This window comes from Schistocerca cancellata, chromosome 3 (assembly GCF_023864275.1).
Source record: "Schistocerca cancellata isolate TAMUIC-IGC-003103 chromosome 3, iqSchCanc2.1, whole genome shotgun sequence".
Lineage (NCBI taxonomy): Eukaryota > Metazoa > Arthropoda > Insecta > Orthoptera > Acrididae > Schistocerca > Schistocerca cancellata.
Window position 1 is genome coordinate 10,268,992 of NC_064628.1, and position 15,913 is coordinate 10,284,904.

The following is a 15,913-nucleotide window of genomic DNA, read 5'->3' on the forward strand; positions in this document are numbered from 1 at the left end:
CCATTCACGCCTGTCGCGACACCACTGGAGGCGGGCTGCACGATGTTGGGGCGTGAGCGGAAGACGGCCTAACAGTGTGCGGGACCGTAGCCCAGCTTCATGGATACGGTTGCGAATGGTCCTCGCCGATACCCCAGGAGCAACAGTGTCCCTAATTTGCTGGGAAGTGGCGGTGCGGTCCCCTACGGCACTGCGTAGGATCCTACGGTCTTGGCGTGCATCCGTGCGTCGCTGCGGTCCGGTCCCAGGTCGACGGGCACGTGCACCTTCCGCCGACCACTGGCGACAACATCGATGTACTGTGGAGACCTCACGCCCCACGTGTTGAGCAATTCGGCGGTACGTCCACCCGGCGTCCCGCATGCCCACTGTACGCCCTCGCTCAAAGTCCGTCAACTGCACATACGGTTCACGTCCACGCTGTCGCGGCATGCTACCAGTGTTAAAGACTGCGATGGAGCTCCGTATGCCACGGCAAACTGGCTGACACTGACGGCGGCGGTGCACAAATGCTGCGCAGCTAGCGCCATTCGACGGCCAACACCGCGGTTCCTGGTGTGTCCGCTGTGCCGTGCGTGTGATCATTGCTTGTACAGCCCTCTCGCAGTGTCCGGAGCAAGTATGGTAGGTCTGACACACCGGTGTCAATGTGTTCTTTTTTCCATTTCCAGGAGTGTATGTGTTCCGTGCAGGAGTCTGTCCAATGGTCAAATGATGCTGTGTTTGCACAATTCCCCTGTATGATCGATTTCTTGAAGGTGAAATTTATAACTTTGGCTTTTGTTTTGCTGTCTCCATCTGCCACACCTGACTGGTCAACAAGGGACTGAATGGAGCCTTAGGTCTCCTTAGCGATTTTATATAGGACCAGAATTTTCTAGGGTGCTCTGCCAGATCTTTTGCTAAGGTGTGATGGTGATAGCTGCTGTATGCTTTGTACACATATGTTTTCACAGATGCACAAATCTCTATTAACTTTCACTTGTCATCATTTTGTGTTGTTTTTTTGAACCGAGAAGGCAACAGCCTCAGCTTCTTCCAAATTTCATCATTAAACTGTGGTGGATCTTTTGCGTCCTTTATCCACTTACTAGGCACATAACTCTCCAGACCATGATTTATAATCTGCTTAAAACTTTGTTCATAATTCCTCTGCATCCATCTTACTGGAGCTAAGTGACATCAATTCATTCTTAAGTGAGGTACTTACAAGTGCTTATCTGCTTTATCCAGCAGAAACACTGTCCTAGCCATCTTTACTGATTTATTAACTTTCGTAAACATAGTTGCTATATTGGCATCATGATCGCTAATCTCCATTTCTATACTGACATTCTCAATAATGTCCAGTCTATTTGTATCTGCAATATATTTCTATTGTGTGTGGGCTGCCAAGCTAGCTGCTCAAGACAGTTTTCAGAAAAGTGTTCAAAATTATCTTGCATAGACAACACAGCCTGTACTCAGTAGATTAAAGTCACCTCCATGTAGTGGTTCGTGATATGGGTATTTACATGCTTACTGACTTTAGACTTTCTTTGAATGACTCTAGAACTGTCACACTCAACTTCAACCTCAATGAGGTAGTGTATTTGTCAACCACAATGAACACTCCCACTCCTATGGCCTCTAATCTGTCTTTCTAATGACTCGCTAAATATCTCAGAACTCTCCACCGTGAGTTTCAGTCAGCCCTCAGTCCCAAAAATATTTTGTGCGATAGAACTTTCTTGGAGGGTAGTAAATTGTGGAACTTTATTATGAGTACTTTAACAGTTTACTAATAAAATTTTCTGTCGAAGTGTCTTTATTCTGAACACTGTCTGACTTTCCTTGCTTCGCATTGACTGGCAAGTGCTCATCAGAGCATCTCAAATTACTGCACTCCACAAGTACTCGATTAACTGCTTCCTTTGTGTAGTGCACCCGTGACCTACCAAGAGGAGTCCTACAAATCCCCACACAATAACGCAGGTCTAGAAATCTGCAGCCAAGAATGTCACAGAGTTGACGAAGCATTTGGCTGAGACCCTGTACTTGGCTCCAAACAAGAGGACCCCGATCAAACTCTGGGAACAGTGTTGCAGATTTGCTGCTCTGTAGATATATATCAGCTGAGAGCTGGAGCCTGACTGACTGGCTTACAAATGGATGGTTGCCTTCAAAACAAAACAAAACAAATGAGCAACTACTGTGCTATGGAGTGAATGAGCTTACACTTACAAAAATGTGAGATTAAACATCTTGAACAGAAAAACACACATGAAATTTAATAAATATTGTACTTCAGTATTACTGTGGACTGAACATAATACAGTCTATTTCGAAGACATAAGTGTGTATAATTCTGCTAATTCATGACAGTTTGGGATATTTTGTTTTATTAAAAATACTTTTTTTCCTTATGTTGTTATGATAAACTGTAATTAATATGTGGCTGGTCGCGGTGGTCTAGCGGTTCTGGCGCTGCAGTCCGGAACCGCGGGACTGCTACGGTCGCAGGTTCGAATCCTGCCTCGGGCATGGGTGTGTGTGATGTCCTTAGGTTAGTTAGGTTTAAGTAGTTCTAAGTTCTAGGGGACTTATGACCTAAGATGTTGAGTCCCATAGTGCTCAGAGCCATTTGAGCCAATTAATATGTATTAATACAGTGCATTGTAAATAGTGCTTTTTGTTAATTTATAAACATAAGAGATAAGTCCCCCCATTAACCATGGACCTTGCCATTGGTAGGGAGGCTTGCGTGCCTCAGCGATACAGATACCATACCGTACCGTAGGTGTAACCACAATAGAGGGGTATCTGTTGAGAGGCCAGACAAATGTGTGGTTCCTGAAGAGGGGCAGCAGCCTTTTCAGTAGTTGCAGGGGCAACAGTCTGGATGGTTGACCAACCTGGCCTTGTAACACTAACCAAAACAGCCTTGCTGTGCTGGTGCTGCGAACGGTTGAAAGCAAGGGGAAACTACAGTCGTAATTTTTCCCGAGGCATGCAGCTTTACTGTATGGTTAAATGATGATGGCGTCCTCTTGGGTAAAATATTCCGGAGGTAAAATAGTCTTGAATTCGGATCCCCGGGCGAGGACTACTCAAGAGGACGTTGTTATCAGGAGAAAGAAAACTGGCGTTCTATGGATCAGAACGTGGAATATCAGATCCCTTAATCGGGCAGGTAGGTTAGAAAATTTAAAAAGGGAAATGGATAGGTTAAAGTTAGATATAGTGGGAATTAGTGAAGTTCGTTGACAGGAGGAACAAGACTTTGGTCCGGTGAATACAGGGTTATAAATACAAAATCAAATCGGGGCAGTGCAGGAGTAGGTCTAAAAATGAATAAAAAAGAACAGGAGTGCAGGTAATCTACTACAAACAGTACAGTGAACACATTATTGTGGACAAGATAGATACGAGGCCCACACCTACCACAGTAGTACAAGTTTATATGCCAACTAGTTCCGCAGATGACGAAGAGATTGATGAAATGTATGACGAGATGAAAAAAATTATTCAGATAGTGAAGGGAGACAGAAATTTAATAGTCATGGGTGACTGTAACTCGATAGTAGGAAAAGGAAGAGAAGGGAATGTAGTAGGTGAATATGGAATGGGAGTAAGGAATGAAAGAGGAAGTCACCTGGTAGAATTTTGCACAGAGCATAACTTAATCATAGCCAACACTTGGTTCAAGAATCATGAATCATGGAAGAAGCCTGGAGATACTAGTAGGTTCCAAATAGATTATATAATGGTAATACAGAGATTCAGGAACCCGGTTTTAAATTGTAAGACTTTTCCAGAGGCGGATGTGGACTCTGACCACAATCTGTTGGTTATGAACTGTAGATTAAAACTGAAGAAACTGCAAAAAGGTTGGAATTTAAGGAGATGGGACCTGGATAAACTGAAAGAACCAGAGGTTGTACAGAGTTTCAGGGAGAGCATAAGGGAACAATTGACAAGAATGGGGGAAAGAAATACAGTAGAAGAAGAATGGGTAGCTTTGAGGGATGAAGTAGTGAAGGCGGCAGAGGATCAAGTAGGTAAAAAGACGAGGGCTAGTAGAAATCCATGGGTCACAGAAGAAATATTGAATTTAATTGATGAAAGGATAAAATATAAAAATGCAGTAAATGAAGCAGGCAAAAAGGAATACAAACGTCTCAAAAATGAGATCTACAGGAAGTGCAAAATGGCTAAGCAACAATGGCTAGAGGACAAATGTAAGGATGTAGAGACTTATCTCACTAGGGGTAAGATAGATACTGCCTACAGGAAAATTAAAGACACCTTGGGAAAAAAAGAGAACCACTTGCATGAATATCAAGAGCTCAGATAGAAAACGAGTTCTAAACATAGAAGGGAAAGCAGAAAGGTGGAAGGAGTATATAGAGGGTCTATGCAAGGGCGATGTTCTTGAGGACAGTATTATGGAATTGGAAGAGAATGTAGATGAAAATGAAGATGAAATAGGAGATATGATACTGCGCGAAGAGTTTGACAGAGCACTGAAAGACGTAAGTCGAAACAAGGCCCCAGGAGTAGACAACATTCCTATAGATCTACTGACCGCCTTTGGAGAGCCAGGCCTAACAAAACTCTACCATCTAGTGAGCAAGATGTATGAGACAGGTGAAATACCCCCAGACTTCAAGAAAAATATAATAATTCCAATCCCAAAGAAAGCAGGTGTTGACAGATGTGAAAATTACCGAACTATCAGTTTAATAAGTCACAGCTGCAAAATACTAAAGCGAATTCTTTACAAACAAATGGAAAAACTGGCAGAAGCCAACCTCAGGGGAAGATCGTTTGGATTCCGCAGAAATATTGGAACACTTGAGGCAATACTTACCCTACGACTTATTTTAGAAAATAGATTAAGGAAAGGCAAACCTACGTTTCTAGCATTTGTAGACTTAGAGAAAGCTTTTGACAATGTTGAGTGGAATACTCTCTTTCAAATTCAGAAGGTGGCAGGGGTAAAATACAGGGAGTGAAAGGCTATTTACAATTTGTACAGAAACCAGATGGCAGTTATAAGAGTCGAGGGGCATGAAAGGGAAGCAGTGGTTGGGAAGGGAGTGAGACAGAGTTGTTGCCTCTCCCCGATATTATTCAAGCTGTATATTGAGCAAGCAGTAAAGGAAACAAAAGAAAAATTAGGACCAGGAATTAAAATCCATGGAAAAGAAATAAAAATTTTGAGGTTTGCCGATAATATTAAGAGAAAATGCAGGATAAAATTATAAAATAGTGATGCTCCTAGACTGTACACCAAGTGAGGAATACTAGAGATCCAGTAATGTACCAACACTCATCATAACAAACTGATGACATGCCAGCACAGTCACAGATAATCTCACATATTATTAGTAGTCAAAATATTTTTTTCTTGACAGAAATTGAGGGGGCTAGTGCCAACAGGAGATACCCAACATGTTATTAAATCTGAGAAAAACTACATTTTGCTGGAAATTTGTTTATTAAAAAATTGGTGTAGTACTACAAACTTGAGATTATTTAAGAATATAAGGTAGTCTTAGGAGGGAAAGCCATTACAAAACTCTTCCATTTGGTGAGCAAGATGTATGAGACAGGCGAAATACCTTCAGACTCCAAGAAGAATGTAATAATTCCAATCCCAAAGAGAGCAGGTGTTTACAGTCATGAAAATAACTGACCTATCAGTTTAATAAGTCACGGTTGCAAAATACTGACACAAATTCTTTATAGACAAATGGAAAAACTGGTAGAAGCCGACCCTGGGGAAGATCAGTTTGGATTCTGCAATACTGACCCTGCGACTTATTTTAGAGGACAGGTGAGGAAAGGCACACCTACGTTTCTAGCATTTGTAGACTTAAAAAACGCTTTTGACAGTGTTTACTGGAATACTCTCTTTCAAATTCTGAAGGTGGCAGAGTAAAAACACAGGGAGTGAAAGGATATTTAGAACATGTACAGCAACCAGATGGCAGTTATAAGAGTCGAGGGGCATGAAAGGGAAGCAGTGGTTGAGAAATAAGTGAGACAGGGTTGTAGTCTGCCCCCAATCTTATTCAATCTGTGTATTGAGCAATCAGTAAAGGAAACAAAGGAAAAATTTGGAGTAGGAATTAAAATCCATGAAGCAGAAATAAAAGCTTTGCCGATGACATTGTAATTCTGTCGGAGACAGCAAAGGACCTGGAAGAACAGTTGAACAGAATGGACAGGAAGAATTCTGTCGGAGACAGCAAAGGACCTGGAAGAACAGTTGAACAGAATGGACAGTGTCTTGAAAGGAGGATATAAGATGAATATCAACCAAAACAAAACAAGATAATGGAATGTATTTGAACTAAATCAGGCGATAATGATGGTATTAGTAAATAAGATTTGCCATTTGGGGAGCAAAATAACTGATGATTGTCGAAGTAGAGAGGATATAAAATGTAGACTGGCTATTTCAAGGAAAGCACTTCTGAAGAAAAAAAATTTGTTAACATAAAGCATAGATTTAAGTGTTGTCGGGAAGCAGCCTGCTCACGCCATATAGAATCCATATGCTTTCCATTGTGTGCCAGCCTAGTCCGCTCTAACTAGCTATGACGTCACGAATGTTGCACAATACTTTTAAAGTAAAGTAAGTGATCTGAAAAGTTAATAGCATGTCAGGAGTGATGCTAAAGTAATAATGTGTAAGCTTCAGTTTAGTAACTTCAACAGTTTTCGAAATTTGGACGTTTTATGTAAAAGTCATCAGCACAACAGGAAGGAGCTAGAAACTTCAAAATTTATATTCGGATTCCTTTTTCACCGTAATTTAATGGAAACAACATGCTGGATAGCAAAGTAATATTTGGTTGAAATTCATGATTTTCTGTTTTTGTGTCCTAAAAGTATGGGAGCAAGATAGATTAAGTAAGCGATTAAATAAAGCTAGGATGTTTAGATTTAGGTAGAATGGAGATACGCTATAATAACAAAGATGTGAGAAGTTTCCAAAAGGTAGCTATTAAACTACAGTTGTAGCGTCTCTCCAAAGGGCAAGCTCAGAGCTCATCTATTGCGTGCAGTGCAACTAAAATAATTCTCTCACCAAAAGTATTTGACTTAGCCACGTCGGAATTTTATTACAGATACTTACCTGTGTGCTGATGGCACAATTAAATTGAGAGCTTCATTGGCCTTCAGCGAATGAAGCAATTCTGCTAGCCCCAGCGGCTAGTCAAGAAGGCAAATGTTGTCGGCTGCGCCTTCAGCAGTCTGCACCGTGGCTGTATAAATAAGAGCGCTGTGAGCTAGAGTCAGACCCCAGTTCTCTTCTAGATTCGTATCAGTGCGCACTCCGTGTCGGAAGCCACGTCGCATCCGTGCAGTTGCAAGGAACAGCCTCAGATGCCGTATTATGTAACTCGGTATGCACTTAACAATGAGTTCGTATTGTGGTAAAGTGTTAATTGCGGAACGACTTCAGTGATTTATTCTCAGTTTGTGTATGTCGTATTTTCATCATGTCACTGCAGGACAGACCTTGTACCATTACTAGCATGGCATTTGATGAGTATTAACATCAAATTTTGGCGAGCATTCACTTTGAACATTTACATCGATAACGATTATTGAACAGTTTCATTATCTAGGGATAATAGGATCTGCACCATAGACTCTGAACAGCTCTGATAGTACAATAGCTGATAGTAGCATTGCTTGGGTAAACATTTGTCTGAAATTTTACACTTTATTGTTTTCAGAATATAGTGAAAAGTGTTATAGTAAACCGCATTTTCTGTGAATCCCAGACATCCTAAATCCTCAGCGTAATGAACTTCAATGATCAATAACTTTATTTCTCCATCAGAGTGGGCACAGTGAACTTTAATTACAGGCATCACGTTTTTGCTAATCACTTTCTGGTTGCCAATATTGTAGTTAGATAGCTTGTGTTGAGAACAGCAACAATAGAACAAATTTTCCACCCACTGCCCCACAGTGTCAGGGAGCCTTTTCTGAAAGTATTTGTATGGAGTGTAGACCTGTATGGAAATGAAACATGGATGATAAATAGTTTAGACAAGAATAGACTAGAAGCTTTTGAAATGTGGTGCTACAGAAGAATGCTGAAGATTAGATGGGTAGATCACGTAACTAATGAGGAGGTACTGAATAGAATTGGGGAGAAGTGGAATTTGTGGCACAACTTGACTAGAAGAAGGGGTCAGTTGGCAGGATACGTTCTGAGGCATCAAAGCATCACCAGTTTAGTATTAGAGGGGAAGTGTGGAGGTCAAAAATTGTAGAGGTATACTAAGAGATGAATACACTAAGCAATTTCAGAAGGATGTAGTTTGCAGTAGTTATTCGGAGATGAAGAGGCTTACACAGGATAGAGTAGCATGGAGAGCTGCATCAAACCAGTCTCTTGACTGAAGACCACAACAACTACAACAACAAACAACAAAGTAGTGTTATAAATGGATAATTTTAAAAATAAATCATTAAACTGTTTAAGAAGTTTTCTGCGTCCACATACATATATACTCTGCTGACAACCATAAGGTACATGGCAGAGGGTACCTTTTACCACTGTTAGTTTTTCCTTTTCTTGCTCCACTCTCAAATGGATCTAGACAAAAATGACTGTCTCTATGCTTCCATCCTTAGGTGAGATGTACACTCCTGGTAATGGAAAAAAGAACACATTGACACCGGTGTGTCAGACCCACCATACTTGCTCCGGACACTGCGAGAGGGCTGTACAAGCAATGATCACACGCACGGCACAGCGGACACACCAGGAACCGCGGTGTTGGCCGTCGAATGGCGCTAGCTGCGCAGCATTTGTGCACCGCCGCCGTCAGTGTCAGCCAGTTTGCCGTGGCATACGGAGCTCCATCGCAGTCTTTAACACTGGTAGCATGCTGCGACAGCGTGGACGTGAACCGTATGTGCAGTTGACGGACTTTGAGCGAGGGCGTACAGTGGGCATGCGGGAGGCCGGGTGGACGTACCGTCAAATTGCTCAACACGTGGGGCGTGAGGTCTCCACAGTACATCGATGTTGTCGCCAGTGGTCGGCGGAAGGTGCACGTGCCCTTCGACCTGGGACCGGACCGCAGCGACGCACGGATGCACGCCAAGACCGTAGGATCCTACGCAGTGCCGTAGGGGACCGCACCGCCACTTCCCAGCAAATTAGGGACACTGTTGCTCCTGGGGTATCGGCGAGGACCATTCGCAACTGTCTCCATGAAGCTGGGCTACGGTCCCGCACACCGTTAGGCCGTCTTCCGCTCACGCCCCAACATCGTGCAGCCCGCCTCCAGTGGTGTCGCGACAGGCGTGAATGGAGGGACGAATGGAGACGTGTCGTCTTCAGCGATAAGAGTCGCTTCTGCCTTGGTGCCAATGATGGTCGTATGCGTGTTTGGCGCCGTGCAGGTGAGCGCCACAAACAGGACTGCATATGACCGAGGCACACAGGGCCAACACCCGGCATCATGGTGTGGGGAGCGATCTCCTACACTGGCCGTACACCACTGGTGATCGTCGAGGGGACACTGAATAGTGCACGGTACATCCAAACCGTCATCGAACCCATCGTTCTACCATTCCTAGACCGGCAAGGGAACTTGCTGTTCCAACAGGACAATGCACGTCCACATGTATCCCGTGCCACCCAACGTGCTTTAGAAGGTGTAAGTCAACTACCCTGGCCAGCAAGATCTCCGGATCTGTCCCCCATTGAGCATGTTTGGGACTGGATGAAGCGTCATCTCACGCGGTCTGCACGTCCAGCACGAACGCTGGTCCAACTGAGGCGCCAGGTGGAAATGGCATGGCAAGCCATTCCACAGGACTACATCCAGCATCTCTACGATCGTCTCCATGGGAGAATAGCAGCCTGCATTGCTGCGAAAGGTGGATATACACTGTACTAGTGCCGACATTGTGCATGCTCTGTTGCCTGTGTCTATGTGCCTGTGGTTCTGTCAGTGTGATCATGTGATGTATCTGACCCCAGGAATGTGTCAATAAAGTTTCCCCTTCCTGGGACAATGAATTCACGGTGTTCTTATTTCAATTTCCAGGAGTGTATTTCATTGCCAATAGAATTCTCCTGCAATATGTCACAAATGCTGGTCCTCTAAATTCTGTCAAAATTGTTTCATAAAAGTAAATTCTTCCCTCCAGGGATTCTCATTTGAGTTTCTGGAGCGTTTCCACAATGCACACATGTTAATGGAATCTGCCAGGATGTTTTACGTCAGTCTGGCCTGGTGGAGGTACCAAGCACTCGAGCAGTACTGAAGAACAGGTCGCACAAGTGTTCCGTATATGGTCTCCTGAATAAATGCACTACTCTTTCATGGAATTTACCCAATAATCCAATATCAACCATTCACTTTCACTACAGCTGATGTTACATACTCATTCCAACATCTAGATATTGAATTGATGTGACTGTGTTAAACAAACACCACAAATACTGCATTCAAACATTACAAGATTGTTTTTCCTACTTATCTGCATTAACTTGCATTTTTTCACAATTAGAACAAGCTGCCATTCATGACACCAAATAGAAATTCTATCCAAGTCATTCTGTATCCTCCTACAGCCATTCAGTGATGACACTTTCCCGTACACTACCGCAGCAGCACCAAACACACATTACTGCTCATTAGAAAGGCAGGTGTGCCCTAGTATGAAGAAATACTGCTCCTTATCATCATTTATACCCAAGTCAACAAGCTCTTAATACAGGATGAAAACAGTTATTTTAGTTCTGCCCTGAACATTAATCTGGAAATAAAGCCAGATTCCATTTATGAAACACATTTTCTGCTGCAAACACCACACCATGTCAGAAGACCGTATGGGTCTGTACTCTGTGCGCAGATACAAATATACACAATGTCTGTTTTTCATACATGAATGCCAAGATTGTATGCAAAAGAGTGTTGGGCATCACAGACTGCTTCAGCCAGTAATTTTGGGTAATGTTTGCTGTAACTCATACCTTACCAAGCAGTAACAATATTCATTACTTTTTGTACCCAGTTATACAACTGTTGCAGGAAGGTGTGAGCTGCATTAGCTTCAACCTTCATTTTTTGAAGCAGCCCACTCATTGCATCCTTTGCAGGTTTCAGACAAAAATAATTTAAGTGAAATCTGTACTAAAGTGTGTGGGCTGTATACAATAATACAGTCTTTATGCCTGTCTTCGCATTCCATTTCCCATAGATGATACGTCTCAGTTACAGAATTCATTGTACCGGGTGATCAAAAAGTCAGTATAAAATTGAAAGTGGTGGCTGAGCACACGATCATCACCAAACGACGCGCAAGAGATCTTTCACACATCTAGCAATATGGATCACCCAGTGTTTTTGTATACACTATGTTAGTAATGTCACTTCAAGAATAATGACCAATGTGCAATGGGAACTTTTTACACGATCCCATATAGATTCCAAGACACTTTTGTTATGTGTGCATGCTTATGTTTCTGATAAAAGTGAGGTGATGTGAAATTTCCTCATTATTCATTACCAAGATCATTATCCTGTCTATCATTTTCACACAACCTGGTAATTGTGGAAAGTTTCTTCTTTGAAATGCTGAAAATACAAAATATTTCATGGAGACTGTCTCGTATTCATCATTTCGTAGTTTCACCTTACGCTCAAAAAGAATATTATTGTTCCCTTACTGAAGGACCACTATGGTCACATCTGTTATCATGAGTACACTCTGTCTGTAAAATCAGTCCTGATAAAAATTAGTTCTGAGTATTATACCCATTCAGTTATCTAATGAAGCACAACAACACCAGTCAACACTAGAACTAGCTACATAAATCTTACACACATAACCAGTATCCTGCTTGTGAGTAAGACTTCCTGTCTTTGCATTTATTACTAGATATTTTTTATCTTCCAAACACCAACTAAAGCATTTACTTCCAGTTTATACACACAAACTAACATGTACATATTCTAGCTTTCACTGATATGATTAATTATGGAAATTACATTAAGGCTCTAAAATAATGTTGAAATCAAGAAATTGTAACATACTGTGTACATTTTAGATTAGATTAGATTAATACTTGTTCCTTAGATCATGAATACAACACTTCGTAATGATGTGGAACGTGTAAGGTTAATAAAAGATGTCGGTACAAGATATTACATTACACAAAATATTGCATGACACTAATGTCTAAGTGCGCTGGCAGGTCGATAGACACACAAACAAACACAAACATACACACAAAATTCAAGCTTTCGCAACCAACGGTTGCTTCATCAGGAAAGAGCGAAGGAGAGGGAAAGACGAAAGGATTTGGGTTTTAAGGGAGAGGGTAAGAAGTCATTCCAATCCCGGGAGCGGAAAGACTTACCTTCGGGGGAAAAAAGAACGGGTATACACTCGCACACACACACATATCCATCCACACATATACAGACACAAGCAGACATATTCAAAGGCCTTTGAATGTCATTGGTGAACCTCAAAGTTTTTATTTCCCACCAACAAGCAACTGGGCTTGAGGGGATGAGGAAGTGGCTCTGGTTATTTGCTTCTGTACCAGGTCGGAAGGGTAGTTGCGGGATGCAAAAGCTGTTTTCAGATTGTTGGTGTAATGGTTCAGGGATTCCGGACTGGAGCAGATTTGTTTGCCACGAAGACCTAGGCTGTAGGGAAGGGACCGTTTGATGTGGAATGGGTGGCAGCTGTCATAATGGAGGTACTGTTGCTTGTTGGTGAGTTTGATGTGGACGGACGTGTGAAGATCCATCCTTCATGAAATCCTCCCCACTCCACCAAGAGTGTCTTTCTGCCGTCCACCTAACCTTCGTAACCTCTTAGTTCATCCCTATGAAATCCCCAAACCACCTTCCCTACCCTCTGGCTCCTACCCTTGTAACCGCCCCCGGTGTAAAACCTGTCCCATGCACCCTCCCACCACCACCTACTCCAATCCTGTAATCCGGAAGGTGTACACAATCAAAGGCAGAGCCACGTGTGAAAGCACCCACGTGATTTACCAACTGACCTGCCTACACTGTGAAGCTTTCTATGTGGGAATGACCAGCAACAAATTGTCCATTTGCATGAATGGACACAGGCAGACAGTGTTTGTTGGTAATGAGGATCACCCTGTGGCTAAACATGCCTTGGTGCACGGCCAGCACATCTTGGTACAGTGTTACACCGTCCGGGTTATCTGGATACTTCCCACTAACACCAACCTGTCAGAACTCCGGAGATGGGAACTTGCCCTTCAGTATATCCTCTCTTCTCGTTATCCGCCAGGCCTCAACCTCCGCTAATTTCAAGTTGCCGCCGCTCATACCTCACCTGTCTTTCAACAACATCTTTGCCTCTGTACTTCTGCCTTGACTGACATCTCTGCCGAAACTCTTTGCCTTTACAAATGTCTGCTTGTGTCTGTGTATGTGCGGATGGATATGTGTGTGTGTGTGTGCGTGAGTGTATACCTGTCCTTTTTTCCCCTAAGGTAAGTCTTTCCGCTCCCGGGATTGGAATGACTCCTTACCCTCTCCCTTAAAACCCACATCCTTTCATCTTTCCCTCTCCTTCCCTCTTTCCTGATGAAGCAACCGTTGGTTGCGAAAGCTTGAATTTTGTGTGTATGTTTGTGTTTTATGAGTAGAAGGAGTTGTCATCTAGAAATTCTTTTAATTTATTTTTAAATGTTAGTTGGCTATCTGTCAGGCTTTTGATGCTGTTTGGTAGGTGACCAAAGACTTTTGTGGCAGCATAATTTACCCCTTTCTGTGCCAAAGTCAGATTTAACCCTGCATAGTGAAGATCATCCTTTCTCCTGGTGTTATAGCTATGCACACTGCTATTACTTTTGAACTCAGTTGGATTATTAACAACAAATTTCATAAGTGAATATATATACTGTGAGGTTACTGTGAGGATCCCTAGTGGGAAGTATCCAGATAACCCGGACAGTGTAACACTGTGCCAAGATGTGCTGGCCGTGCACCAAGCCATGTTTAGCCACTGGGTGATCCTCATTACCAACAAACACTGTCTGCCTGTGTCCATACTAATGTCTGCTTGTGTCTGTGTATGTGCCGATGGATATGTGTGTGTGTGTGTGTGTGTGTGTGTGTGTGCGCGCGCGCGAGTGTATACTTGTCCTTTTTTCCCCCGAAGGTAAGTCTTTCTGCTCCCGGGATTGGAATGACTCCTTACCCTCTCCCTTAAAACCCACATCCTTTCGTCTTTCCCTCTCCTTCCCTCTTTCCTGATGAATCAACCGTTGGTTGCGAAAGCTTGAATTTTGTGTGTATGTTTGTGTGTCTATCAACATGCCAGCGCTTTCATTATGTATTTTGACATTTATTAACTGATGACATGAAGAGCTAAGTGTCCCAAAAACACATTTTACCCCATATGTGTTGGATAGATCTCTCTTTCACTAGGCCCCTCAATTGTACCTATGTTGTAGATCTTTGAATTACCACCTCACCCTATAATTAGTGGCAGAAGACTGTGCATACACACATTGTATGCCCAATCAGAAGATATGGTTGCAGTCACATCTACATTGAACCGAACAGTATTGGCTTGCTGTTTTTTATTTGGGGGGGGGGGGGGGACTTCATAATGATTCTTTAATTATACTTTCTGTAAAGTGAATAACATCACATATTTTACAAATTACATCCTCAATTATTTTACAAACTACGTTCCATGAACAACTACTGTGCAATGAATAGAAACTTTGTGTATGCACTGTCGACTCCAGGGACATGACAAAGTGAAGGAAGTGCCTGGAGCATGCTGTACACCATCCAGCAAAGTGAATACTGGAAGTAGCATCCCAAGAGCACATCCCTAGGATTCAAACAAGCTGTCATTGTCTCTTGCCTGACAAATAAGCTGTACCAAACCATACTTGCTGCTGAAAATCTGAACCAGACTCCACCTTTCTCATTGGTTCCTCTCCCAAAATCTAATGGTGTGAAATTCTGTTTGTCCCAAAAATATTTCTCTCTCTCTCTCTCTCTCTCTCTCTGTGTGTGTGTGTGTGTGTGTGTGTGTGTGTGTGTGTGTGTGTCTTTCTCTCTGGGTCCATTTTTTTATTAGAAAAAATGACCCACTAACTTTGGTCATATCTTCCACTTACCTAGAGGTCTATCACTTTTTTTTTTTGTTAGTTTCATTCTGACTAATCCAGGGCTATTATTTTTTATTTCAGTCAGCCATTGCATATAAGGAAGTCGAGAAATATGCAATCAAAATGGCCACGGATCTGAAAGCAGAATTTTGGGCAGTTTCGTCAAGCACTGGTGAAGGTATTCAAGAGTTGTTCTACAGGATAGCATGTATGGCATTTGAGAATTCTGTAAAGTCTGAAGAGTCTGTGAGAAGTAGGATGATTACATGTGGCACAGACCTTGATGGTAAGTTTCACATTCAGACATTAGATAAAATTTTCTTTTTTTTCATTTGCTTATTTGTTTGTTAAACTGTTGACATGGGAATTTTGCTCAGGTTTCCAGAAAATTCAACCTTCTTCAGCTGAGAAGTCACGACAAAAATGCAACAGATGCAATGTTTAAAATTCAGTGATGAAACCGATTTTGTGATGAAATTGTGTCTCCATGCATCTCTCAGGAACTAACTGTATTTTATGTGCAAAATGTAAAGTTTTATACTGTATAATTTTTAATGTGCATGTAGTTTTATATTTGACATTTTAATAAAATAATGTTAGAAATAGTCTTGACTTTTGTAAAATAGTGTCATTAGTCCACACTAATCTACAAAGCTTTCCAACGACACTTAATATAAATTGCCTTTCCTCCTTTTCATTAATTTAACAGAATGCACAGCACTGATCACAGTGAGAGCATGAATTGTGAGGTAAGATGGA

At 42.2% G+C, this 15,913-nt stretch overlaps 1 protein-coding gene across 2 annotated transcripts in view; it reads left to right on the forward strand.

The window, feature by feature from the left end:
• LOC126176781 (ras-related protein Rab-34-like) overlaps nt 1–15,713 on the forward strand; it is a 120,944-nt gene extending 105,231 nt beyond the window's left edge. For both annotated transcript variants that reach the window (XM_049923953.1, XM_049923952.1), the window contains exons 6-7: nt 15,236–15,440; nt 15,532–15,713. In XM_049923953.1, coding sequence (XP_049779910.1) covers nt 15,236–15,440; nt 15,532–15,599 — 273 coding nt within the window. In that variant the 3' untranslated portion in view covers nt 15,600–15,713. The remainder of the gene's footprint in view (nt 1–15,235; nt 15,441–15,531) is intronic.
• Nucleotides 15,714–15,913: the final 200 nt, after the last annotated feature.